The sequence below is a fragment of the Branchiostoma belcheri genome, unplaced genomic scaffold, assembly GCF_001625305.1.
Source record: "Branchiostoma belcheri isolate BF01 breed outbred unplaced genomic scaffold, Haploidv18h27 scaffold132, whole genome shotgun sequence".
Lineage (NCBI taxonomy): Eukaryota > Metazoa > Chordata > Leptocardii > Amphioxiformes > Branchiostomatidae > Branchiostoma > Branchiostoma belcheri.
In genome coordinates this window covers 753,718-780,637 of record NW_017802736.1, presented here as the reverse complement: position 1 = coordinate 780,637, position 26,920 = coordinate 753,718, and the positions used below count along the sequence as shown (strand labels likewise).

The 26,920-nt window shown below is 40.8% G+C and overlaps 1 protein-coding gene across 1 annotated transcript in view; it reads left to right on the top strand.

Moving 5' to 3' along the window:
* The window catches only part of LOC109464126 (exosome complex component RRP46-like), a 23,203-nt gene extending 3,544 nt beyond the window's left edge, over window positions 1-19,659 (top strand). Inside the window, exons 2-6 of the mRNA XM_019761061.1 lie at window positions 6,311-6,424; window positions 11,000-11,121; window positions 17,146-17,286; window positions 17,672-17,761; window positions 19,017-19,659. Coding sequence (XP_019616620.1) covers window positions 6,311-6,424; window positions 11,000-11,121; window positions 17,146-17,286; window positions 17,672-17,761; window positions 19,017-19,124 — 575 coding nt within the window. The 3' untranslated portion in view covers window positions 19,125-19,659. The remainder of the gene's footprint in view (window positions 1-6,310; window positions 6,425-10,999; window positions 11,122-17,145; window positions 17,287-17,671; window positions 17,762-19,016) is intronic.
* Window positions 19,660-26,920: the final 7,261 nt, after the last annotated feature.

Genomic DNA, 26,920 nt, shown 5'->3' with positions numbered 1-26,920 from the left:
TTAGTCTACTACTACTAGTACTAATAACGTTACATGTATCTGGGGCAAATGGACACATCAATTTCAATGTTGAAGAATACCCAGAAGGCTTTTCAGCCATGTTAGTATTTTAATGTCATTTCACAGCAGATAATAAGAAATGTATTTTTACTCAAAGTCAAAGTCAAACTCAAACTTTTTTACTCAAAGTCAAACTTGCATTGGATTTGGATACTAGTACTCGAAACCCTGCAGTGTCATGGGCCCTGGTTGTGTTTGAGAATATTTGGAGTGAAAAATGATTTGGCATAACCTAGAAAATGATGTCTTACTGCAGTGACTAATGTCAAATATTGTTTTATTGATACAATATTCATAATTATTATCATTATTACTGATCAGGGCTTCAAATACCACCTGTATTTAAAGTTGGAGCTCTGCAGGTATTTCTGATGTCTACCACTTACCTGTACCTAACCTGCACTGGTCCATAATATACATGTACATGTACCCAGCAGGGGTCATACATACAACTTGTACATGTAGGTGTATTTGGATTTTTATATGCTGCATTGAAAGTTATCACCAACATTTATTAAGTCGAAAATAAAGAAATACAGGCAATGGTTTAAGTTTCTGAGCAGCTTTCTGTATGATCATGATCATATGCATGGATTCCATACATACTTACTAAATACTGGTGTGGGTAAAATATGTCAGGTGCAGGTAATTTTCAAAGTAATACATGTACCTGCACCAGGAATGCAGAAAATGATTTCCTGTCCTGTTGATATAAAGCTATACAAAATTACCTTTTTTTTTTCAGATTTACTTCATTTTTTTGATGATCCAAAAAATGGAAAGATCACAAGTTTCATTCAGGATAGGAATCAAGCCAAAAATGGTGGCAGGTTGGCAATAATTGATTTGTCAGTCCTTGATAAGTCCTCGTCAGCCCATTTATATGCCACAGTAAGGTAAAGAACCTAAAGACAGCATACAATTGCAAAAAGGTAAAGAACCACAAATGAAGGAGTCACAGGAACAGGGTGACACCCATTTTATGAGGGGTTGGACTCAATTTTTTGGTCAACTTTCTTAAGGTCGTTGATGAAGTTAGTCAACCTTTGGGAAAAACACAAGAGCATTGGGCCACACCAATTTAATTTCTTGGTTAACGGATTCACCCGCTTCATTTTTTCTGATGTGCAAATAAAAATAAAAATTCAGATTCAATCAGAATCAACTGCAAAATGCTCATATTTTGCCCTGAACAGTTGAAAACAGTCCTTTTCATCCTAGTTGTTACAGTCATTCCATCTCTCAATGCAATGGTGTCTGGTATCATTAAAAGTTCAAAATTCATTGTTTAAATTTTGAACCAGCCTGGTGTGTTGGCTTCATGGCTCCTATCGTACCATTTTGGGCCATAATAGGATGCCTAGGCCTGTTTTTATTTTTTTCGCCCGCCCGCTCCAGTATTTTCTAGAAAAATCCGTTAACGAAGAAATTGAATTGGTGTGGCCTTTATACATTTTATGCTAATTATACCTTATTGCCTAAATCTGGTTCATGTGGGCATTTGTGCTGCTTGCCAAAAGCAAGGTTGGAAATACCATCAAGAAGGCCTCAAGCATTATAAATAGCAGCAGACTGAATTGAGTGGCTTGTTGCTAGATAGACTTGAGGGTATTCTGGCTAGAATGGAGGGGCTTGATGCTAGATATAGACTTGAGGAGCTTGTGCCCCCTTATAAATGTTTGAACGGGCCGTCATTCATTTGAAAAAAATTAAGTAACCTAATGAACAATCACTAAATTTATAGTTTTTAAATATCCATGTTCAAGAATTTTGTTTATTTTTGTAACAACTAGATCACATCTCTGGCTAAGGTAACAAGAAGTTACCTTAGCCAGAGACATCCTCACAAGTAGTGAGGACTAACTGACCCAATAGGAGAAGCAGGGGTTACGAGGCTGGTTGGGAAAATTCCCTACCCCTATTTAGACCATAATGGTTTGGTCCACATCTGCTTCACATGGGTTCTTTAACGTGCTTGAGGTGTGTCTCTCCTCAAACACGGGACCTCCATTTTAACGTCCCATCCGATAAGACGCCCCTAACCGTAGCTAGGTACTCATTTTCACCTGAGTGAAGTGAGGGGCTGTGTGTTAGCCCCAACCATCTTCAACGTTGCGATAGACCACGTCATGGGGAGAACTGTGGAGCAGTGCAACTGCGGTGTCAGCTTTGGTGATCTCACCGTCACAGACCTGGATTTTGCGGATGATGTAGCAATCCTGGCCGAGGTACTCGAAGTCCTCCAACTTGCCCTACAGGCCATGGACACGGAAACCCAACCACTTGGGTTGATGGTCAGTTGGGAAAAGACCAAGGTACAGTGCCTTAGTGACTTCGAGGCCCCCCGCCCGGGTCCTGTGATCAACGCCCGCCAGGTTGAATCTGTAGAGCGGTTCTTGTACCTCGGCGACACAACCACCTCGGACTGCAGGAGTGACGCCGATATCCATCTCCGCATCGGCCGTGCCTCCGCTGCGATGGCTAGCCTGGATAGCGTCTGGAGCAACCGGAAGCTCTCACTGCAGACCAAACTTAGGCTCTACAACAGCTTGGTTCTATCCATCCTCTTGTACAACTCTGAGACGTGGACGTTAACAGCCACCCATGAACTCCGTGTTAACGCCTTCGACACCAGATGCCTTAGACGACTGCTCGGCATCAGGTGGTTTGATCGAGTATCCAACGCCACCCTGCGTGACATCACCAAACAGCCTCCCCTGACTAGTAAGATACGGCTGGCCAGGCTCCGGCTCTTTGGCCATATTGCTTGAGCGGTGCCCATCCTGGAGCCTGCTGCTCTACTGAGAGAGCCGGCCCCCACTACATGGTCCCGTCCCAGAGGCCGCCCACGACGAACCTGGTGCGATCAACTGAAGGATGACCTTCTGACTGTCTCCCTTAACCTCGACACTGCGTGGGAGGCAGCCCAGGACAGAACCACCTGGAGATCCATATGCCGAGGCGCTACGCTCCCCTTGGAAGCGTGCGGCCTTGAGTGAGTGAGTGAGTGAAGTGAGGAAAGTCGTGTAAAGTACCTTTCCCAAGGGTACAACGTCACGGTGCATGTTCGGACTTGTTCGGGTACGACCCGGAATCGAACCCGGGTCTCCCCGTTTTTGTGTATCAGAGCTGTATTGTATGATCTTTGGGAAATACCGATTGACATGCATCAATAGGGCCTAGAAAAAAATGTTGTTTCCTGTTTCCCGACCCTAGAAAAAAATTGCGGACCCTAGCCTTTTTTTTGTGTGGACCCCTACAATCTTAAGGGACATGAATTTTTCTAGCTGATAAACTATATGAATATTGCCAGAGAACACCAAGGTCTAACAAAAAAATCCCTAGATACCGGTAATCCCTACCTACCGCCCCAGTTTTTTCAGGGCTCACAACAGGAAACACAACATTTTTTCCTGGGCCTAGATTACTTAGTATACTACTCATATAAAAGTATGACGTAACTTACTCCAGTATTACACAATGGTTTATGTTTCGTATTGTGATTGCACATTGCTGTAAACCTCATACCACATCCTACCACCCAGCGCTTGTCAGGTTACAACCCTTTCCATCAACTGAAACCCAATCTTTACCCACTCACTTTTAATCCTCACTTCATGCAAACTGAATCTCCCCCTAAATCAGTGCTGCGAAAAACAAACAATACTAGTGCTGTAAGTCTACAAATTTCCGCGGTATATTTAGATTCGCGGCATTCGCGTGGACTTTTGTACCGCGAATCTATTTCCCCGCGAATATGTTTTGCGTAAGTGCGCCCCCCCCCACATGCATTCACGACGATAAGCGAAACACAAACACACGCGATTCACAAATCACTGCAAATCAACTTTATTCTTAGCAAATGTTGAGTACCAAATTTTTTTCAAGTTATACTGATGTCAAAAAATTATAATATTATGAGACACCGAATCGCGATACTGCGGCACTGGCCGTGTCAACCGTGTACCGCCGAAAAAAATCTATGCGTGCAGAGCGCCGGCCATGCGCGCCCGGGCGCTTGAAAATTGCGGGAACATCGGGCATATCTACAAGTATTTTTATGAAAAATATAACGGCTGGTACCTGGGAAATGTTAGTTGGTTCTCTTTTGCGCCCTGCTTTGCGGGCGTTTTTTTCTTCTTCTTGTTTTGCTGGATAGAAACGCTCATCATCATCATCATCTGTCGACACCCTGGCTGGGGGACGGGGCAAGCTCCTGCACAACACGACGCCACAAAGTACGATCTTCCATTGCAGCTGGAAGGTCTTGTTGTTGTAATCCTGTGTCCCTTGTAAGAGTAGCTGGATATGTGAGTTTTCTGGAGTGAGTCTTGCCATGTGGTTTCCACAGGAGGAGTGATGAGATGACTTCTTCTTTTGCACGATGGCAGTGTCCTGCAAATTTTACACGTCTATGTTTTAATCTGAGTGATACTAGGGGAAGGCTTCCATATATATTCTTTCTCGTTGGATGTTGCTTCCAGTTGATGTTCTGTGCCTTCCTGAGAAGTTTTGTGTATGTTCCATCAAGACGTTTTTCTAGGCGAGTTGTTAAAGTCCAGGTTTCGGCGCCGTAGGCCTACAAAACCGAAGGCGACCTTTGCAATACTTCCGGGTTCAAAATCTCGCTGAAGACGGCATAAATTGGCTTAGTAATATATATATTCTTTCGATTATACATTTCTTCACTAGAGTATCGATGTGTAGTCGTGGAAAATAGCATTTTAGCGCTTATTTCCGAAGAAAGAAAATTGTTTACACGTGCGTCAGATCGATCGTCAGGTTTACCGCCGGCAGTCTCGCGCGGTGCACGAAACAAATTTTTGCGCCGCGTTTTAGGAGTTAAATGCCGGAACTTTTATTATTTTAAATATACACTTTACAAATTTTTCTTTGAAAAATAGCCAAGGAGAAATCGCGAATCCAAAAATACCGCGGATTGTCCATTTTCCCGAAACCGCGAACTTTAGGCCCCGCGAATCTAAAGAGACTTACAGTACTTTGTCCTGGATGTAATAACAAAACAAGCTTGCCTATGAAATATGAAGCCCTGTATTGTGTATAAGCGCCTCCTACCATTTTTAAACTGTACTACAAATTGCAGATTCATTCAGTTCAGCTTCATTCAAAGAACACAATGTATATATATATACAGTTACATGTACTCACTGAAACCTGCAAAATGTATGTTTTCCTCAACAGATGTCTGGATTTGATTGGTCTAGAGTGTAAAGTTTGAAATTAAACAATCATGGGACATACATTTTCTGTTGTTCAAACATACCATGAAGACATATTTTGAATGATTTGCAAACATTTTTACCTTCGCCAAGAAGGTTATGTTTTCAGAGGCGTTCGTGTGTCTGTCTGTGTGTGTGTGTGTGTGTGAGCACGATAACTCGAGAACGCCTGGATGGATTGTCTTGATATTTAGTAGGTGGGTAGGTCTTGATGAGACGTGGAACTGATTAGATTTTGGGCCACCTAGCGGTTTGTTATGGTACTGCAGCTGAACTTCCGGTTTTGATATCTTGTGATCTAGACATGCTAGGCTGACGAAATTTGGATGGTAGGTAGCTCTTGTGATAGGGAAGAAGTGACGTGAGTTTGGGCCCCCTAGCTGCTTGCTCTGGAACTGCAGGGGTGTTAGTTGAAAACTGTTTAAAGGCGGATAATTCAAGAACCGATTGATGGATCGTCCTGAGTTTTGGCATGTAGGTAGCTGAAGTGATGCATGACATAATAATATTACAATTATGCAAATATTAATGTAATTTGCATAATTAATGAGGAAATTCTATAAATCAGCTGCATTCCATGATAGGACTATTCAAGCTTGTGACATATGTAATTCAGAACGTCAGAAATACAGGAAGATATTGATTATGCAAATGAAGACTTAATTTGCATAATTAGTGAGAAAATGTTATAATTACATATTGGTAATGTCTGGAATTTCATACTTGGGATATTTGAAAGTTATGTGAAGGTGAACATAATTAGACATAACTTATTCAAATAAGGACCTCATTTGCATAATTTATGAGGACATGCTATAATGGCATGCATTGATAAGATAAGACTGTCTTCTGGTATAGAATATGATCAGCAGATATAATTGATGCAATATAGGATCCTATTTGCACAATCGGGGATTAATCTATTATTTCTTAGTCATAAAGGCTAACATCATTTGGCGAAGGTATGAGATCGTGGAACTCTAGTTGAATCTGTATCAATGTTGTTCCAGGTGATACCACTGTGCTGGCAGCAGTCTATGGTCCAGGGGAGGTGAAGATGAGTGAAGAGATAATTGACAAGGCCACACTGAGGGTCATCTTCAAACCCAAAGTTGGACTCCCAGGTGAGGGCCTGTCATACACACCTGGGGCAACACCAATAACTTCTTGGTCCTCAAATTTGGTAGCCTTAAACATTTAGCCTTAAAAGGGCTAGAAATTCTGGGTGCATGTGCACCTAAGTGCACCCAAAATTGGAGCTGTGCACCCCATTTTTTCTGTGGGTGCACCAGTGCAATATTTCCGTAGGTTTACATATATGTAACGATGTTAAATGTACTGTTGTATACAGCATATTCTTAAATTCTTCGAAGGGTCGAAAAAATTATTAGTACATTTAGTACATTTATTTAGAAATGAAGCATGATTATTTTTTGCTGACATTCTACTTACAATTTATATTGTGCACCAGTGCACCTACTCTGATGTCCCGATTAAACGTACCGGTACGTTTATTTTTTTCGGCCCGAACGTCCACCCGGTACATTCTTATTAGGGACGGTACGTTTATAAATTTTTGGAAAATCGGTTTTGGAAAAAAATTGTCCGTACGGCGTACGTACCGCACCATCAGCAAGTGGCCGGCGGCCGCAAAATTCGGCAACACGTCACAGATAAATGTCTGGTCCATGATAGCGGCATTTCCCATGAATATAATGTATATTATTTATTTTTCGCCTGCTGTCCATTTTTAAGTCCCAAAACGTCTGAAAAAGCAAAAATTTGCCCACAAAACCGAAGGGGAAGGCGAGTAGCTAATCGACGTATTTACCACATGGCGGCCGCAAGTCCTTTCTCAGAATCGGCAACGCGGCAGAATAATGCCCGCTACATTTTAGCGATATTTACTATGAAAATAACGTAAGTGGTTTATTTTCCCTCTGGTGTTAGTTTTTAGGTCCCGAAACCCCTAAAAAGTAGAAATTTGCCCACAAGACGGACGGCCGACGTGGGGAGGGCGCCTAGCGCCTGAGCTGCATGACCCGTAAAAAGTCAAAGGTCATAGGGCACCCATATTGCGCAATCACCGTAAAAGCGCCGATTTAGCTAATTTTAGGGCGTTTAAAATTGATACAATCACATTATCGATTTTTAGGAAAACAATGAGATGGAAACCAATCCAAATTTTATGCTGAATAATATTTTTTTTCTTCAAAAGTTTTTTTTCTTCAGAAGTTTTTCTTCTTCAGAATCCAGACTTTGACCAGACTAGTCTAATAATTTTTTGTACCATACCAAATAATTATTATGTTGAAATGGATTTTGTTGTACATATACTCATTAAACCCCTATATTTGTACTTAATTGGGCTTGATTTTCTATCTCTTAAGTTAGTAAGATTTTCAACTCAAGTTGCAGGAGAAGGCTACAAAGTGCATTTCAGAAGTGTAAAATGCAATAGCTTCTCCTACGGATTTTGTATTTCCCCAAAACAAGTACAGTATATATATATACTCATTAATTAAAGTAATATATACTCACTAATTAAAAGTAACAGTGAAAGATTTGCCCATATATTGGTATTGAAATAAAGAGCACATTTTAGTATCATGCACACACAGTTCACCTGTCAATTTGGTCATTTTCCGGGGGGTACGTTTATTCCGGAGGGTATGTTTATTAGACTTTGAAGATTTGTCCGGGGGGTATGTTTATTCCGGGGGGTATGTTTATTCGGGACATTAGAGTAGGTTATATTTACAAAGATTGAATTTCGAGCCCTGCTTAACTGAATCACGATTCTTAGCGGCCAGCCTGCCCTGCAGTTGGGGGTCCTTGTAGCAGTGGGGACCAGTTCAGCTTTTGTTCCAAAACTGTCAAAATCATGCCATTACCTTAACAATATGTCTTTGTGACTTAAGAATTGTTTGATTACAGTTATTTAATCTATTTCATGATAATGTCTGTTCACCTATCACCCATGATGTCCTCAGAGAGGTTCAGAAATTGCATTAGTTGTCACCTAACTTGATGGATGTGCTATTCAGGTCTGAACCTAAACCTGGACCTGATTATAGTAACAGCAGTATCATATTTTGGAGAGCGAAACAGGTAAAATATGAGGTTCATTCAGTTTTTTTACCACCAGCCAGATTACCTAATACATTGTAAGATGTCTTAATAGAAATGTCTCTAATATATATTACTTTGTTACATATCAAAAGAAAAGAATTGGATCTCGACTCGTGTTTTTACTTGGTTCTTTGGTGTTGCAGTCAGACCAGGTTCAGCTGAACTGGTAGTCATCAACCCCTGACAGGGAGAGCCTGTATAACACAGGCTGTCAAGTTCACTCGCTTCCTAATTTTTGATGGGAAAAAGAAGATTGTACCATTCAGGCTCTGAAAATGCTCAAGCTTTTGTTCAATTTTTTTCATTGATGAAAGTAAGGCCTAGGAAAAAAATGTTGTGTTTCCTGTTTCCCGACCGACCCTAGAAAAAATAGCCTTTTTTTGGGGTGAACAACTTCAAGGACGTATATTATTCAAGCTGATCGACCATTTCTAGTTCCATGTGTGATAAAATTTTGTACAATCCGTTCTCCAACATTGACATTGAAAATAGAAGTGTGCTCATGCAATGCAAGTTCTAATTTTGTTACGTGTAAACTGTATTGTATAACTATAAGTTGGATCAATAGAGATCACCAAAGTCTAATAAAAAAAAAGAAAGAAAAAAAAGATGAGCCCTACCTACTGACGCTAATTTTTTCAGGGCTTAAACACAAAACACACCTTTTTTTGTTAGGCCTAGTGATTTGATTAAAAGTGGAAAATTCATTATTGAATTGTAATCCAGGCTACAGACAGCAGGCCAACTTCCTGCTGCCCCCCCCCCCCAGGAGTGGTGATTAAAATAAACACTCATGACACATTAGTAAATAATGAAAGCACATCTGTTCCAAAACTGTCAAAATCATGCCATTACCTTAATAATATGTCTTTATGAATTAATCAAAAGAATTGTTTGATTACAGTTATTTAATCTATTTCATGATAATGTCTGATCACCTATCAGATGAAGTCCTCAGAGAGGTTCAGAAATTGCATTAGTTGTCACCTAACTTGATGGATGTGCGATTAAGAGTTCAATAAAAGGATGCGAGAGTTTGACAAGGGATACATGTAATGTGACTCATGTAGAAAGTTCTTATTTTAGGGAGAATTCAGTGTAGACCGGCTGGCAGGCCTGACAAAGCACACAGAAAGTTCAGGAGAAGAAAAAACTGCTGTGACAGTCATAGTTTCTAGTTTTTATTAGTCTACTGGCCTACATGTAGGCCTCACTGATTATGCAAATTAGGTCCTCATTTGCATAATTTGTACCATAATCAATGTCCTTCTTGTTCAATGAACCTATCACATTATTACGTCACAGTTCGTTTACCGCAATGAATGCTGGTCAATCAACGTTTATATTGTACAGGGGTGCGTAGCGCAGTGTGTGTTTGTGTAGTGTTAGCCTTAATATAAGGCTTTTAATACAGTACTTTTGTCTAATGTCACAACTAAATCACCCATTACGGCATGTAATGCTGTGTCAACAAAACTAGTCGCAGCAAAAGTTAAACATACCTGACATTGAAAACTTTGAAATGATCTTTTTTCTTTAACTGACCATTCTAGAATGTTCTTTAGAACAGCTAAACAAACTGTGACATAATACTGTGATAGGTCCATTACATTTGTAACATATGTCATGTCACATGTTCAGTAATCCAATCATGGAACACAACAGATTTATGGAATTTCATCATTGATCGTGCAAATTAGTCCTGATTTGCATATTCAATTCTGCAATGTTTTTACCACGCAGATTGTAGATCAAAAATCTTGTGTCTCTCAATGCCATGCATTGGTTGAACACAGAAACAGCTAGAGAGTCAGGTTTTTGCAAGACTCAGTTGGGAAACTGGAAGCTTAACATTTTTCTCTAGGCCATATGAGTTGCTATGATTCCATGTCTATGTCTATGTATCTCCCTATGCCTATCCTCATGCATTTGTATTTCACCGTGAATGACAAATAATGGATGACACCTGTAGGATTTGATCAAGGTTTTATAAGATAGAACAGACTCACGTCTGGACTCAGAGAGGTGCTGATGCTGAGTGAGTTTTATTCAAACCATATTATATGTAATGTTAGTATGTGAGTGTATGTAGTGGGTATGTATGAGTATATGTGAGTGGCCGGGGATGGTACAGTATGCATGTACATTGTACAAAAAGGGGGGATCAAGAACACTACAACACCTTTAGGCCACACCAATTTAATTTGTTGTTTCTCGGATTTTTTCAGAAAAAGATGAAGCGACAGGGCGAAATAAGAATAACAAAAAAGGCCAAGGCACCCCATGATAGCCGGAAATGTTGAAGTGAAGTTTATAATTAAAACAATAGATTTTGAACTTTTATTGAAACAAAATTGCATTGTTACATTGAAAAACTTTAAGAAGTAGGAAGGAAAGGACTTTCTTCAACCGTTGGGGCCAAAATATGTCTTTCATTGAGCATTTTGCAGATGATTTAGAAGAAAAGAAAAATATTTTTTTTGCAGATCAGAAAAAAATGGACAGGGCGGTCCGAGAAGCAAAAAATTAAATTGGCGTGGCCTTATGTAATATCTGTCCTTGCCCAGGCTGTGCAGAGAAGTTCCAGGAGAGAGTCCTGAGGAACACGTGTGAGTCAGTGGTCCTGGCCACACTTCACCCCCGCTCAGCCATCAACATCATCTTACAAATCATCCAGGACTCAGGATCTGTATCCTTAAAGTTGTAGGATATGATGAACTTTATTGCACGACAATTGCACAAGGTACAATGTATGGCAAACTACATAAGAGAGTAATAACAATAAAATGAGTGTGTGGAATAAGACCTAATGTCGAATAAAACCTAACATATCTATATCATAATTATTCAAATAATAAGGGATAGCACAAGTCTTTGATAAAGTGTTACAATCGAGTGGGCTAATCACAAGTTTCGGTATTTTTTCTAATAGCAAAGCAGTCCTTTATGTATCTAGTACCTATTTTTGCGTTATGACAGTCGTTATGAGGACCATTACATGTAAAGATATATTCAGATCTGTCTCCAACATTGAGACTCTTGAAATCTATTGTTCTTGATTTGAGAAATGTAAATAGCTTGTTACGTATAACATCATATTTGGTACATTCCATAATAAAACAAGTACAATCTGAGATTTTATACCTCCGGGCTTTTTATTGTACATATCTATAATTGTATATTGATTCTTATATGTTGTTTGTTATGAATAGTTGATGTTGTTAAATTTTTTATGTGTTAGATTTAGCGTTCCAGGTTGTGTTAACACAGGTCAACATTTTCATCTGCAGCTTATAACATGTACCCACGAACTTATGAAATTCTATTTAATCTGCCGCAAGGAACTCGTAATGAAACTCAGAATGACAACTGGAACTGTCAAATCAGACGTTAAACCCACAAATATTTTGATCGAAAACATAGTTACTGGGTTCCGAAATGGCACATACAGAAGCTTGCTGCTTATACGTCAAATATACAAGGGTTTACAAGAAGTTGTAGTAATATACTAGTAGGCACGTATGCAAAAGTTTGCATAATACTCATTTGCATACTTGTAACTCGCTACCTTTACCAGACACCGTGCCCCCGTATCGACACTTCCGGGTTCGATCCAAGTCAAAAAACACCATAAATCCGCAAAGAAATATATATTTTCACCAAAGTTTCTTTGAATTGTGCATATTTTCACTGAATCTGTTCAGTCTGTTCCAGAGTGAGAAAGTCATTAATCACTTGTACATCTAGCCCTCACTGTTTTTGTTAGTACATGATCTCATTGATAGCTGATAGCTGCTGCTTTTCCCTTGCACAATAAATGGGGATTGCAAAAGGAGATTGCATCAGTACTGTACTTATGAAGGCAAATGGATCGGAGTCCTTTTTTCATGAGAGATTGTTGTAAACATCATGGTTTCATGCAAGTCTATACAATTTTGTTACCTTAGAGTATGGAGAATTGCTCTGGGTGTGTTTGCAGATGTGGGGGTACATTTATCTATTTTATTATGGCTTCACCACACCACGAAGTGGTGTGGTGAAACCATATTGCTTTTTCTGATGTTTCTTCTCCTTCTCCTCCTTCTCCTCCTTCTTCTTCTCCTGCCATTTTTTAAATGGATTCAGCTTCTTCATTTTGGGGCCTTAGGTCCTGACATTTGGTATGGATGTACAGTTGGCAAATACCCCCAGGCGTTTTTTAAATTTTTGTGATACAGGCTTTTAGAATGGTTTTATTTGAGCTTTTTGGCTGTGTTATAGCAAATGTATTACTGTGCTGTGTACCACGTTTGGGCATGAGTCATCACAATGGAATGCAGGGCATCAACCAATAGGCATGCAGCTTTCCTCTATTCTTCTTGCTGATTGGCTGTTGGGATTTAACTTGATTAACACTTGCACACAGCATTTCCACCTGCACAGAGCATTTCTTGCTGATTGGCTGTTGGGATTTAACCTGATTAACACCTGCACAGAGCATTTTCATACTGACAGTATGTCTGTATTCAAGTGTTTTGGTAGGTATTTCAAGCTTTCCTGCTCCAGCATTGGAATGCGGGGCATGAACGTTTTTTAATTTTGAAAATCAACAGTTTGCATTATGCAATTAAAAATCCTAACCAATAATGTAGGGAATAGCTATCCAACTGTTGTTTTAGTTGTATGTTACTTCATATTATAGTTATATCAATGTAAATCATTGTTTTCCCTTGTGTTTCTCATTCTTTCCCTACCATGTCGTAAAATGTGGTGAAGCCATCGCTGTATTTGCTCCTAAGCAAATATTGGCCTTTCTAGTTTATTTCTGTGTTCTTTAACCATGGTAGCACTCCTTTCTAGAGTGGCCCTGGGTACATATTATACAATACAATATATATCGACAAAGACGGAATAAAACATCAATAATCACAATCCTAATCTATAATTGTAGTCAAGGTCATGCCAGATCGTAAGGGGAGAAAGTCAGAGGTCACAGAACTGTGCACACAGTGTTTTGAAGGACTGTATAGATGATGCAGTTCTATCAACAGGTTGGAGTTTATTCCAACCCACTGCACCTGTATAGCCACCAACGTTCTTTTGCCGCGTTGTAATCTGGCTTTTGGAGTCGCAAGGAGTGATCCAAACTGTGTTGGGTGGTAAGGTATGGGTTTCTAAGGTTCTGTTGAAGATGTTTAGGTACTCAAGTAACTGGTTGTGGATTGACTTGTGTACAATTTGTATAGAAGATGCATTTGGCGACATGAAGAGAGATCTTTCCAGCCAAGAATGGATAGATGTTCAAAGCTGACATCCGATCTATACTGTAACAGCAGACCTATAATATAGTATCATTCTTTAAACTGCTCCGTTTTGGAACTTTTGTAGCTTGTCTGATAAGCCTTTCCCACAAATTACCCACATACATATATGTACATACATACATGTACATGAGTATGTGTGTTGTGATTCATTACCTCCATGAAATGGAAGGTATTGTTTTTGGCGCGTCTGTGTGTGTGTGTGTGTGTGTGTGTGTGGTGTGTGTGTGTGTGTGTGTGTGTTTGTGTATGTGTGTTTGTGTTTCCGCTTTTTTGTACCTTCATAAGTTCATAACGCCTTCATGGATTGTGGTGATATTTGGTATGCTGGTAGGTGTTAGGGGGGCGAAGGTCAAGGTCAAATATGGGCCTTCTGGTGGATGGCCTTGGTAGTGCAGTAGCACTTCCGGTTAAATGAGGAATCTCCTTTGCAGCCAACAGATGTGTCATTGTGTGGCTATCGAGTCAGTGCGCTTGGGACCCGGTTTGATTAATGGGGTTCCCTCAGGGGAATAGGTGACCTATTTCAGGGTTAGGGTTTGTATTAGCTGCAGGCCTGATTAGCTGTGTGTTTGAAACACTTAGTGTACTGTATACAAAAACTTGTATATTTCATGGAGGCGTGTCTGCCTGTGTGTGTGTGTGTCTGTATGTGTGTGTGTCTGTGTGTTTGTGTTTCCGCACATTTGTAGTCAGCATAACTCCATAACGCCTTTATGGATTGCGATGATATTTGGTACGCTGGTAAGTCTTAGGAAGACAAAGGTCAAGGTCAAATATGGGCCTCCTGGTGGATGACCTTGGTACTGCAGCAGAACTTCCGGTTTTTGTATCTTTTGTCCTAAACATGCTATGGTCTTGACTTTTTGGTGACAGATAGCTTTTCCTGTCAGGAATAAGTGGCGTGAGTTTGGTCCCCCTAGCAGCTTGTTTTGGAACTGCAGGAGATTTTCGGGCGAAATCTTTAAAAGCCAATAAGTCCAGATAGGAACAAGGTATTATCATCATTTTTGGTAGGTAGGTAGCTGAGAGAGAGATGTACATAATTAACTACAAATTACTAAGTATGCAAATGATGACTTAATTTGCATAATTAATGAGGAAATTCTATAATTACAGTGTTTTACATTATAGTACTTTCATACATGTAATGTATGTAATCTATGGCAGATGGAACATCAACAGATACCAATTATGCAAATGATGACCTAATTTGCATAATTAATGCGAAAATTCTATGACTCCTTAGTGGTAAATGATGGGAATTTCATACTTGGTACATGTGTAAGTTAATCAAAAGTTAACATCACGATGCATTTATTATGTTAATGTGGAGGTAATTTACATAATTAAAGAAGAAATTTACATTTACATGTCAAGCCCATATTTCATGGAGGTATGAGATCTTGGAACTCTTGTTGTGAATGCAGTGGAGTGGCACTGGGGAGGGTGGTTACTGCAGATTGGCAGTGATGGCAGCAGGCAAGCTGGAAGAAAGTTCTCCACCACACAAGTCACCTTCTTAGGGCTTGTTCACAACAAGGTTTCTGATCTGCATGTACTGAAGGCTGTTGAAAATACAAATGTATGTTACATCATCTCTTTGGTTGTGTCAAGAAATTCAGAAAGACTTGCCATAAATTTTAAACCTCCAATTTCTTGTTGGTTCTATCTTGGGGTGAAAAGGAGATGAATTGTTGATGTGTGGTTATGTGATTGTGTCTGTGTGTTTGACGCTTGTGTCTGTGATGAACATGTACCTCCAGTACAATGTACATGGCTGCTAAGACAAATTATACATACATAAACATATTTCAGCTTAGTATGTCTGTCAATTATCATTTTCTGTCAGTGAATATGTGAATGTGCACAAAGTAAAATGCTGTAACAGTTTCATGTGGACTCAAAGTTTGTTTTTCAAGTTAGGCCATGTTGATTTGATTATATGGATGACATGAATTTTTACGCGCGCATGAATTTTTGGCCGTTTACAAAAAAAAAAAGTTTTCAACCATACTGTAAATCGTACAAAACAGTTGCAAAATGAGCAAAAATATACCATAAGTTACAAAAAAAATTAATAAAAACTATACCAATGTCATAGAATGCCAAAATCAAACGAAAAAAGACGAAATTGTAAAGAAATGAACTTGAAGACTACATTATTTGCCAAACCATATTCTGTGCCATTTGCTCAACCCTCATGACCACGTAGATTTCATAATGAAAAGAACTTTTTTTTTTTTTGCAAAACTTTTTTTTATTCGCATGCGCACATCAGTTTTGGGGCTCCCGGAGGATGTCATCCATATAATCAAATCAACATGGCCTTACTAGTAGATGAAAAATGCTTTACTTAGACTTCAAAGTCAAGATCATTATTTAGATTGGAGTAAAGTTGATTTCCAATTTCAAGGAAGCTGGAAGTCGTACACTTTTCCATCTTGTTTATCTATTAGTAAGATTACCTGCGATCTAGTTGATACAATGCCATTGCCCTGTCATTGCAGATCTTCAGCAGAATTCTAATGTAGTTACAGAAAGATAGGACATCTTTATCCTTGCCTACAGGTACATGATGTAGGAGGTCAGATTATGTTGACCCAGACGCAATAAATTTTCTCTTATTGTAACGTCTTTGGGGATTCCGGCGATGCAGGGATAGTAGATCAACAGTAAATCTCTGGTCTGCAGAACCCATCATTTACAAGCGAGTCTTGCATGGCTTCCATGCCTGGACTAGCCTGTGGTGATGAGGCATGGCAAACTCATTACAAGGGAAGTTTTCCGGGCGTGGGCGCTGCCGACCGGAGATCCGGCTTCATGGATGTCGTCTATCCTGAGGGAACCCTGAGAGCAGCTCACATGACAGGAAATCAATTCTGTTCTGCTTGTTCCATTACGTGGGGTCACAGGCGCCATTACACTCCAGCTAAAATGTACTGACTCCAGCCGAGATGGCTGAGAAGATAAAGTAGAAAATGGGATGGCTGTTCTGCCTGGTTAATTCTACCACTGATTTTTCTCTCAATAATTATGATACCTACATGTACTTTCAGGTACAGAAGTATTGTTTTGGGTGGCGAAGTTCTGGGCTTGTTTGTATGTCCTATAAGTATAACATGTAAATGCTTTACTGTTGCATAGTGGGTGGGAGGTGATTTTGACAGAGGTCTGTCAAATCTGAAAGAGACCCAGTACACTGGTATGTGCCAGGTGGGAGTAGGTAGAATTCAGGAAGTGGTGTAACAGGGCTCAAAATACCAACTGCAGGTTATATAGTCCAGATACAGATTGGAGCTGTGGGTACATGTATATCAGATGTCTACCTACACCTACTTTCAGTTCATGTAATGTTCATGTACATGTTTGGTGTCTCTGGTTGATGTATATTGTACTTGACTGCTGTTCAGCTGCTGTCGTGTTGCGTGAACGCGGCATGCGTGGCGCTGATGGACGCCGCCGTGCCCATGAAGTGCCTGGTCAGCGCCGTCACGTGTGCTCTGACAGAGGAAGGACAGATCGTTCTGGATCCTGACTCAAAACAAGAGAAGGTTGGAAACTGGAATACAATTTCATTGTTTTGTTTTTTTTTCTTTTTATTCTGGGAGTATGCTGGAAGTATTATTTTGGTGGCTTAGCTGTGGGTTTGTTTGTCTGAACAGCAGAGATTTACACTAGTATGTGGGTGGACAATTTTCTACATTGTATAAGTTACATGTACAGATGATTGGCCCAAGTTGCTTGGGTACAAGTACAGGTATGTAGGCAGGTGCCTTGTAGCTAAAATGTCTACACAGCTCTACGTATGTATTTATTTATTTCAAATGCAAACAACACATTACACAGACTTACAGGCAGCAAAAGCTGATGAAAGTCTACATAAAGGATAACAAGTACGTCCCCATTGATGTTGTCCATCCATATCTTCACTTTCAGGAGTCCTCCGCTGTCCTAACATTTGCTTTTGACAGCAGAGAAAACAATGTGATCACCTGCAGCACAAAAGGATGCTACACACCTGAACAGGTCAGATAATTATTATAAGTCAAGAATCAAAAAATGAAGAATGCACAAAAAGTTGACATGCATGTTAAAGATGAGTTAACAGACCTTATAAAAAGAAATTCAGTTTCATTTATTCTGTTTTATCTGTGGGAAGTACCAAATTTGAATGTCAAATTATATTCCATTGGGGAATTACTTTATCTTTTTTATTTATATTTACATCAAACAATATAAGTAGACAAGACAAAGCAGACTCAAGTTGTGTAACTTATATCCACGCTGCCACTTGTATAGTATTGAAAAACAATAGTACAAGACAAAGAAACATTTAAATAGTTACAAAAATAGTTGAGTTATTCAAGGTGAAGTCCAGATTCCTCATGCAAAAGATATGAGGGACACAAAGTCAATAAAAACATTTTGTTGCTATTTGGGTAGTTACATTTACCGAAGGAAAACATATTGCTCTGTTTCTACTTCCATTCCAAACACTGACTTCTGACCTTGTCAATGACCTGAAACCAGACATCTGTGGCCATGGTAACTAGTGTTGGGTTACATCATGTTGCAATTTTATAGTAAGAGGGATTTAGACTCCTGTCACCATATAATTATGTGAATGTGTTTGAGTAAGAATTAACAGAGCAAATCATATGCGAAGGTAAAACATTATGCATTTGTTTTGCAAATGTTACCTTTCAGGGCTCGAGATACTGAGTGCATACCCAAATTTGGAGCACCAGTGCACCCAAATATTTTCTTAGGTTTAATTTAAACCTAAGAAAATATACCATTTAATGTATGTAATAAGATGTTAAATGTATGATAGTTACAGCATATTCTTAACGTCTAAGTGTCAGAAAAAATAATACAATCATTGTTATAATAGTACTTTTCTTAAAATAAAACATGATTATAGTTTTTGCTGACATTCTACTTATTTTATCATATATGGTGCACCTAAAATATTTGTTGTGCACCCAATTTGTGCACCAGTGTGCCTATTCCCAAAAATGAATTTTGAGCCCTGCCTTTCTAGTTACATATTGTATTTAACATGATTTCGCAGTAAATATTGACACGGAAAATAAACAGAAGAACCATACAAAATTAAAAGTTATTTAGCATTGACAGATAAGGTATCTGTGTAATTTGTGAGAATCCCTGAAAGCTTGTGATTATCCAGGTTTGTTTTTCTCAGCATTTGATTTTTGAAATGGTCTTATTAATGTAAGATTACTAAAAGTTGAAATATGACTATTTTTCTGTTCTCCAGTATCAAGAAAGTCTGTCAGCATGCCGAGAAGCCAGTAAAAACATTTCCAGTTTCTTCAGGCAGGCGGTGGAGAAAAGAATGTCAAAGGAACTCAAAGTCAAGACGTAGCATTTTCAGATGTACAATGTTTGTCTTTCAAAGGTTGTCTGAAGTCGATATCGCCCCCCGTCCCGGTTGAGCGATGGTTGAAGTGCCCTGATGTATATGGCCTCTTTTATGCCTCTCTTGAAGTAATCCTGTTCGGTATCCAAGATTCTGACCCCCTCTAGATCCACTGTGTGTCCCGGTGATTCTATGTGGATGTGCTGTGACACCTCAGATGCAAAAGAACTGGGTCGTCTATGTTCTAGAAACCTGGTTTTTAGTGAGCGCTCAGTTTCCCCGATATAGGTTTCCCAACAGGGGCCTCTGTTGGTGTTTCCCTGGCAACTTATGTGGTAGATAACCCCACACTTGTCTTCCTTGGGAGTTTTGTCCTTAGGTGCCACAAGGAGCTGTCTTAACGTACGATGAGGTCTAAAACAGGTACTCACTCCATGTGCAGCAAAGTTTCTACGTAGTTGCATCTGAGGTGTCACAGCACATCCACATAGAATCACCGGGACACACAGTGGATCTATAGGGGGTCACAATCTTGGATACCGAACAGGATTACTTCAAGAGAGGCATAAAAGAGGCTATATACATCAGGGCACTTCAACCATCGCTCAACCGGGACGGGGGGGGGGGTGATATCAACTTCAGACAACCTTTGACCCTTTGCTGACGTCACACGTGGGAAAAATCACGTGTCCACAGCATTTGGGTCAGATAGCTGAGGAAGACTGAGTGATTCAGTCAAAAATCTCTGGTGAGTCAAATTTTGAGTTGGAGAACAGTTTAAGTTTTTCATACTGTCACTCTACATTGAGAATTGTAGGAGTTGTGGAAATGTATAACTTCGAAAGCACACACAGACCAAAAACAATACCTTCCCACTGGGTTACATGTATATTAGTAGCCTCTTCCCTTGATCCCATAACCTGGAATATTAGCAGCTAAAGTTGGTGAATCTACTCATTTTATTTCCTGTCACAGTCTGTAGGTACAGTTCTGCCACCTCTAAGCCAGTGCATGTACACATGATAGCCATATTCAAGTGTAGTTGCATTATGATACATGTACAATGTAGTTACATCTGGTACAGAAGCTTTGGGTTGGTGATGGTTTGTGTGTTTGGTTGGTAGGAGGCAATTGGAAGGATGACCTAACAGTGGAGTCAATTGTAAGTAATACAAGTGTATGATTAACTGTTTCTATCATGTACTGGGTGCATGTGCACCTTATTGCACCCAAAATTGGAGCTGTGCACCCAATTGTTTCTGTGGGTGCACCAGTGCACCCAAAAATATTTTCGTAGGCTTACGTATATCAATATGTTAAATGTATAGTAGTATTCAGCATATTCTTAGCATCTAAGTGTAAGAAAAATATTATTCTAGACTTGTACTGTTACCTTTTTACCTTCGCTGAGAAGGTTGTTTTTTCAGGGGTGTTCATGTGTGTGTGTGTGTGTGTGTGTGTGTATGAGCACGATAACTCAAGAACGCCTGGATGGACTGATTTGATATTTGGTAGGTGGGTACATGTTGTAGGTCTTGATGAGACCTGGAACTGATTAGACTTTGGGCCCCATATGTAATTAAGAAAGAGAGTAACACAGGCAGATATTGATTGTGCAAATGACGACTTAATTTGCATAATTAATTAGAAAATGTAATAATTCCATAGTGTTACTAGTAACTGCCTGGAATTTCATACTTGGGGTATTTGAAAGTTAAGTGCATGTGAACATGATTAAACATAACTTATTCAAATAAGGGCATCATTTGCATAATTGCATAATGGCATTCTTTGTTAAGACAAGACTGTATTTTGGTGTAGAATATGATCAACAGATAAAATTCATGCAATTAAGGATCCTATTTGCATAATCAGGGGGATTAATGTATACTTTCTTAGGCATAAGAAAGTCATTTTGCGAAGGTATGAGATCGTGGAACTGAGACATTACATGTGTATCTTTTGCTGATATTCTCCTTATTTTATTTTATATGGTGCACCCACAAACAATTTTGTGCACCCAATTTTGTAGGTTGGGTGCACCAGTTCCCAAAAGTGACTTTCCAGCCCTGAAACCCGTGTGTACATGATCAGACTATACAAGAATACTCAGACTACGAGCCATTGCCAATGATGACGATGATGATGTAATTCATCCACGGGTATACATGTAGCACAATCTCATATCATACAGTACAGTACTAATACATTACGTAAGTTTCAAGAGTTTTTCTTGTTGATATGGTGTATGAGCAACATGGTGGGAGAGAAAAAGTAATGATGAACAGCATCAGTAGAGAAAGTCATGAGGACAGAAAGAAGGATGGAGGAGAATTGTGTTGAGTGAAGCGGAGGGATGGATGGATGTGTTGTAGTGCCATGGTGTGGTTTGTTGTTGGGAAATTTTTACGAAGGGGAGGGCTGTAGTCACAAGTTTGAAAATTTTCTGCACTCTTATGAATGGCATCCTTTTGTCGTCAATTATTACTCACAGAATCTAAAGAACCTTCCACACTTCTGGCACATGCCTCTGTGTGACTAGATCAAACCTATCAGTCAGGTGTTACATACATTTTGTACCTTGTACTCACCGAACAGAACTGGTTTGTTGAGGTTAAATGGTTATACAATACAACCCCCCTCTTGCCACTGCACTGCATTCAAATACGAACGAACGAACGAACGAACGAACAGACAAGCATGTCCAAAACAATATCTCTGTACCCAGGGAAAAAACAGCGAGAGAGACATCAAAAACGTGCGCTTGAATGTGATATACAATGTAGTAGAAGGAACAATACTCCTAACTCCTAACCTTGTCATTCCAGGTGTCGCTACATACGCAAAGCCATCGCTTACCCCTTGCCGCCTTTCTATTTTGCTACCATTTGTAAAGCACCCTATGGGAACAAATCGTTCATGACATCCACTTTACCCTGAACTCCAGCAGCTACATTAACCTTAGCATGTAGCGATGTGCTCTGGGGTAAACTTGTATTTCATAGGTTGGTTGACCCAAGGGTAAAGGCGTATCCATTAAAAGTTCCCCTGCTGTATTCCTGCCGCACCCCGGCTGCACACGCCTCATTATTTCACGACTACTTAGCGGAGAGAAGAGTCATTGCCGCAACACGAAAGGAAGCAAATTTAAAGCACTCGATGTAGAAAATGCGTCACTAAAAGAGAAAGTCATTGCCAAATTAGACGTCACGTTTTTACGTGAAACAAATGGCAAGAACGGCGTTATCCTGCATTCCATCCAACTAACCCCCATAAATCCTTCCCTAGATGCGAACTTGTATAAAGGCTGGTGGAGTTTTGCCTTCTCGAGATGAAAGGTACCTAATCCAGCCAGACGACTGAGCAATCGGGCTTTTAAGTCAATATACGTCTCTACACAGACGAACATACTTCAATTGGTTGTTTCGATAGCAGGGCCCTTTATATTGGGCGACCTCTCTCTGAATGCTCCCAGTCAGAACAGACGAGTAGAACGTGAAAGTACTGATCAACAAGGTGGTTTGTGGGGTCAGAAGTCTGTGGCTTTATTTCTGGTAATGTAGCTCCTCCAATTCAACACGCGTTTTAAAAGCCACTGAGTGATTATAAAGGTCTCAGTATATATCCCCTTCGGGTTCGATTTTATCGCCCGTAAGAGTGCACTGGTGCGCCTGTGTGTTCTGCACTTCTACCTTAATAAAGTCTTTAAACCAGAGCGACGGAGATGCAGTTTGAGGCGGTTCGGTAATGCGTTCAGACGTCGTGAAACAGTTTGAGCGTTCCTTAATTCATTGAGCCGTCATGCCGCCATGAACATGATCGATTTGGACGGGCTGGAGGAATGTGGTTCCCCCCCCACTTCAAACCGGTCTATGTAATTCAGACTCGGGCATTCCCTCCAGAAAGTGGTCACAACAGAGATGACTCCCAGCACTGACGTCAGGAGGTCGGAAAATAAAAACGAACGCTCGATTTGGAGAGGGAGGCCGTGACCCTGAACTATGGCCTAATGGCCGATAATGTCATTTGGTTGAGGAAATAGACCCGGGAAACTGCGTGACACTAAAACTTTCAGATATCTATTATTTGATATGCCAAGGTATAATCAACTTTTCCATTGCCACGTACAGGATAAATGAATTGTGAGAAAGGCGTGGGCCTAGAGTTCAGTGATCTCCCTTCGTCGATTTTTATTTATCTTGCAGGGTCTCCCCAGAAATAAAAAGTGCTCCCTAATCGGTTGATGAAAAATCAGCAAATCTTCATGAAAATACTAAAAGAAAAGCCTTAGTTTGAACGATTTGGGAGAGGTGTTAGGATTTATGGGAGAAGAGGAGCACCCTTTCTTCATTGCTTGGGGAGAGTCCTGTCTTGTACATGTAGTTTGATTGAAAATGGTTTCGATGTCACCATATACTGTATTCTCTGCCCCTTGAGCAAAGTCACAACCCTAGAATGTCTAAGACACAAAATAGCAATAATCACTCCACCTCCATGTGTGTTTGTTGTGTCTCTGCCCCGTCTGTGGACACTAAACTGAGGACCAAAATATTTAGCCTAGTGTCCAGCCTTGTTAGCTTTAGTCCGGGGAGCGGATCTTGGGTAGCGGACTAAAGCTAACAAGGCTGGACACCTGGCTACAAAATATTCTGACGAGTATGTTTTCTTGGAACCAGGTTTCAGTCAAAATCATAATATCTGGTTTTGTACAGTCAACGGTATTGTAGAAGGGACCCTTCTTGTTTACAAGTGATTGTCAGTTTAGTCACGGAATTTGCATGGTAGATAGCTCTCATGCTCAGGAAGAAGTGACTTGAGCTTGGACCCCCTAGCAGCTTGTTCTGGAACTGCAGGGGCAAAATGTTTCAAAGGGGATAACTCAAGAACCGGTTGAGGGATCGTCGTGATTTTTGCTACGTAGGTAACAAGCTCATGCTGAACATGATTAGGTGAGAATTATGCAAATCAAGACCTAATCTGCATAATTAATAAGGAAATTCTATAAATCCGCTGCGTTCTAAGATAGGACTGATCAAACTTGTGACATACGTAATGAAAGAAACATCAGCAGATATCAATTATGTAACTGACGAACTAATTTGCATAATTAATGAGAAAATGTTGTAGTGTCATAGTGGTAACTGCCGGGAAGTTCATACTCATTTACAAGCCTTTGCACTACGGCATTTACAAGTTAAGTGAAGGTGAACATGTATGGGGTGTATGGGGTATGTATAAGTGTATGGGGTGTCTGGGAGGGACAGCACCACTGCAGGGGGGGGGCTGCCATGCCCTATAGGGTAATAACATCAGCCCGTAGGGTAGCTCGTCCTGTATTGGCTCCCACCAGATGCTCAACTCTCACCTGTGGCTCCTAGAAGCTGTAACATGCACAGCGGCCACACCCCGGGCAACCGCTTTGGCAGGCAGGCTAAACCAGGTGAGGGTAGCCGGGCGGACTACAAAACGCCCGGTGAATCAGGGGGGACCGATCAGACTCCAGTTGCTGTCGTCTTTTCTCGCCCCTCCCAGGTGGGACATGTCTATCCCAGCATGTAAAGACTGGACCCGGCGGATTGAGCGGGGGAGACCAGGGAAGGTCCAACGGTCCAGAAGGCGGGGCAAGGCAGTACAGGCGTCGTGGCCATCCACTGCAGCCAAAGATGTCTCTGGTCGTGACGGCTTTTCTGTTCCACCAGACACCGGCATCCAAGGCCGAGAGAGTGGGATTGTCACAGTGCAACGGCTCTACCACTTTAATCAACTCCCGCACAGGTCTCTACGTGCAACCCCTCAACTCAAGAAGACCTGTGGCGACAGGCAAGGGGCGAAGCAACAGGTGGAGGTGACCACTGGCAGTTGTAGTCTCGACCCTGCACAAAGACGGCCTGATGAAAATAGTCACTCTCTCTCTGACTCGGGGGCAACAGAAGAATTCGGTGTTCTCTCAGGTGACTAAGCAGCCTTTTTAGGACAGCACTGCTTACCCTCACAGAAGGGAAGGAACTAGAAAAGGTGTTCCAAAAATTGCTTGCGCTCCTGAAACTGGCCAGCAAGCCGCGGCTGGCAGTTCAACCCATTGAGCGGTCGAAATCAAAGAAATAAAAACAAACCCTTGATCCTAGGAGCTTGGAACATTAGAACACTCATGGATAGACAGGATTCGAATAGGCCAGAGAGAAGGACTGCTCTCATAGCCAGAGAGCTGGGAAAGTATAACATTGACATTGCTGCTTTAAGTGAAACCAGACTTGCGGAGGAGGGTTCTGTAACCGAACCTAGGGGCGGTTACACCTTTTTCTGGAAGGGCAAGGCCCAAAACGAAGACAGAATCCACGGGGTAGGGCTAGCCATCAAGACCAAATTTCTCAGTAAACTGCCTGACCTTCCCGTCCCGAAAAACGAACGGCTGATGAAACTCCGCTTTCCCCTCTCTTCAACACGGCACGTAACAGTAATCAGTGTCTATGCTCCTACACTAGTCAGTAATGAGGAGGAAAAGGAAAAGTTCTACGAGGATCTCGACAACCTTGTGAAAGAAACTCCTGCTGAAGACAAACTCATTCTATTAGGCGACTTTAACGCTAGGGTCGGTACAGATCACAGAAATTGGAAGGGCATCTTAGGCCCTCACGGAATTGGCAAGGTGAATGCCAATGGCCAGCTACTCCTGACCCTGTGTGCCGAAAACAACCTAACCATTACAAACACTCTCTACAGGCAAGCCGATAAATATAAAACTACCTGGATGCACCCAAGATCAAAGCAGTGGCATGTGCTCGACTATGCCATCTGCCGCAGGCGTGACATCAGTGACTTCAAAATCACACGTGCCATGAGAGGAGCCGAGTGATGGACCGACCATCGCTTGATTAGATCAGTCCTTAGACTACATATTGCTCCTACACACCAAAAAAAAGGCAGCACCTACAAGGGCATTCTACAATGTGGAACAGTTGAAACTCCCCCACATACGCGAGAAATTCGCAAATAGCCTTGATACCAAGTTGCACTCCCATGGGCCACTTTCTGGAAGCACCACGCAGCAGTGGGACCAGTTTAAAAAGTGGTGAAGGAGACAGATAAGAGTACACTTGGTCCAAAAAGAAGACCACATCAAGACTGGGTTGATGACAACGACGACGCTATCTTGCAACTCCTGGAGGAAAAACGAAAGGCCTTCTCAGTATGGCAAAACGACATGTCCTCACCCACTAAAAGAGACCGCTTTAAACAGCTCCAGAGGCAAACCCAAGCTACACTCCGACGCATGCAGGATGAGTGGTGGGTGATGAAGGCTGCAGAGATCCAGCACTACTGCGACACCAAGAACAGCAAGAAGTTCTTTGGTGCTATAAAGACAGTATTTGGACCACCAAAGCCCAGCAACGCCCCACTTAAGTCAACTGATGGCAACGTGCTGAAGGAGAAACAAGTGCTTTAAAAAAAAAGCTGACATTTCAGCTGACGAAGGTTTTACTGCCGTTATTGAGGTAGAAGTTGTTGAAATGATATTACCCAAGTTGATGAAATTGGTACGAGACCACTTAAAGAAGAAAACACATCTGATAAAAAAAGCAAAACAGCGGATGTTAAAAAGAAAATTTAAAAAACTCATACGTCGGGACTTGAACAATCAGTTTTTGAGTGTTAAAAGCAAAACAGCGACTGTTAAAAAGAAAATTAAAAAAAGCTCCTCTCCGGGGATCGAACTCGCTATGTGCAAACCCCGCCACGTGCACCGCCAAAAAGAAAATAAAAAAAGACATTAAAAAAATTAAAAAAAAGAAATAAAAAAAGAA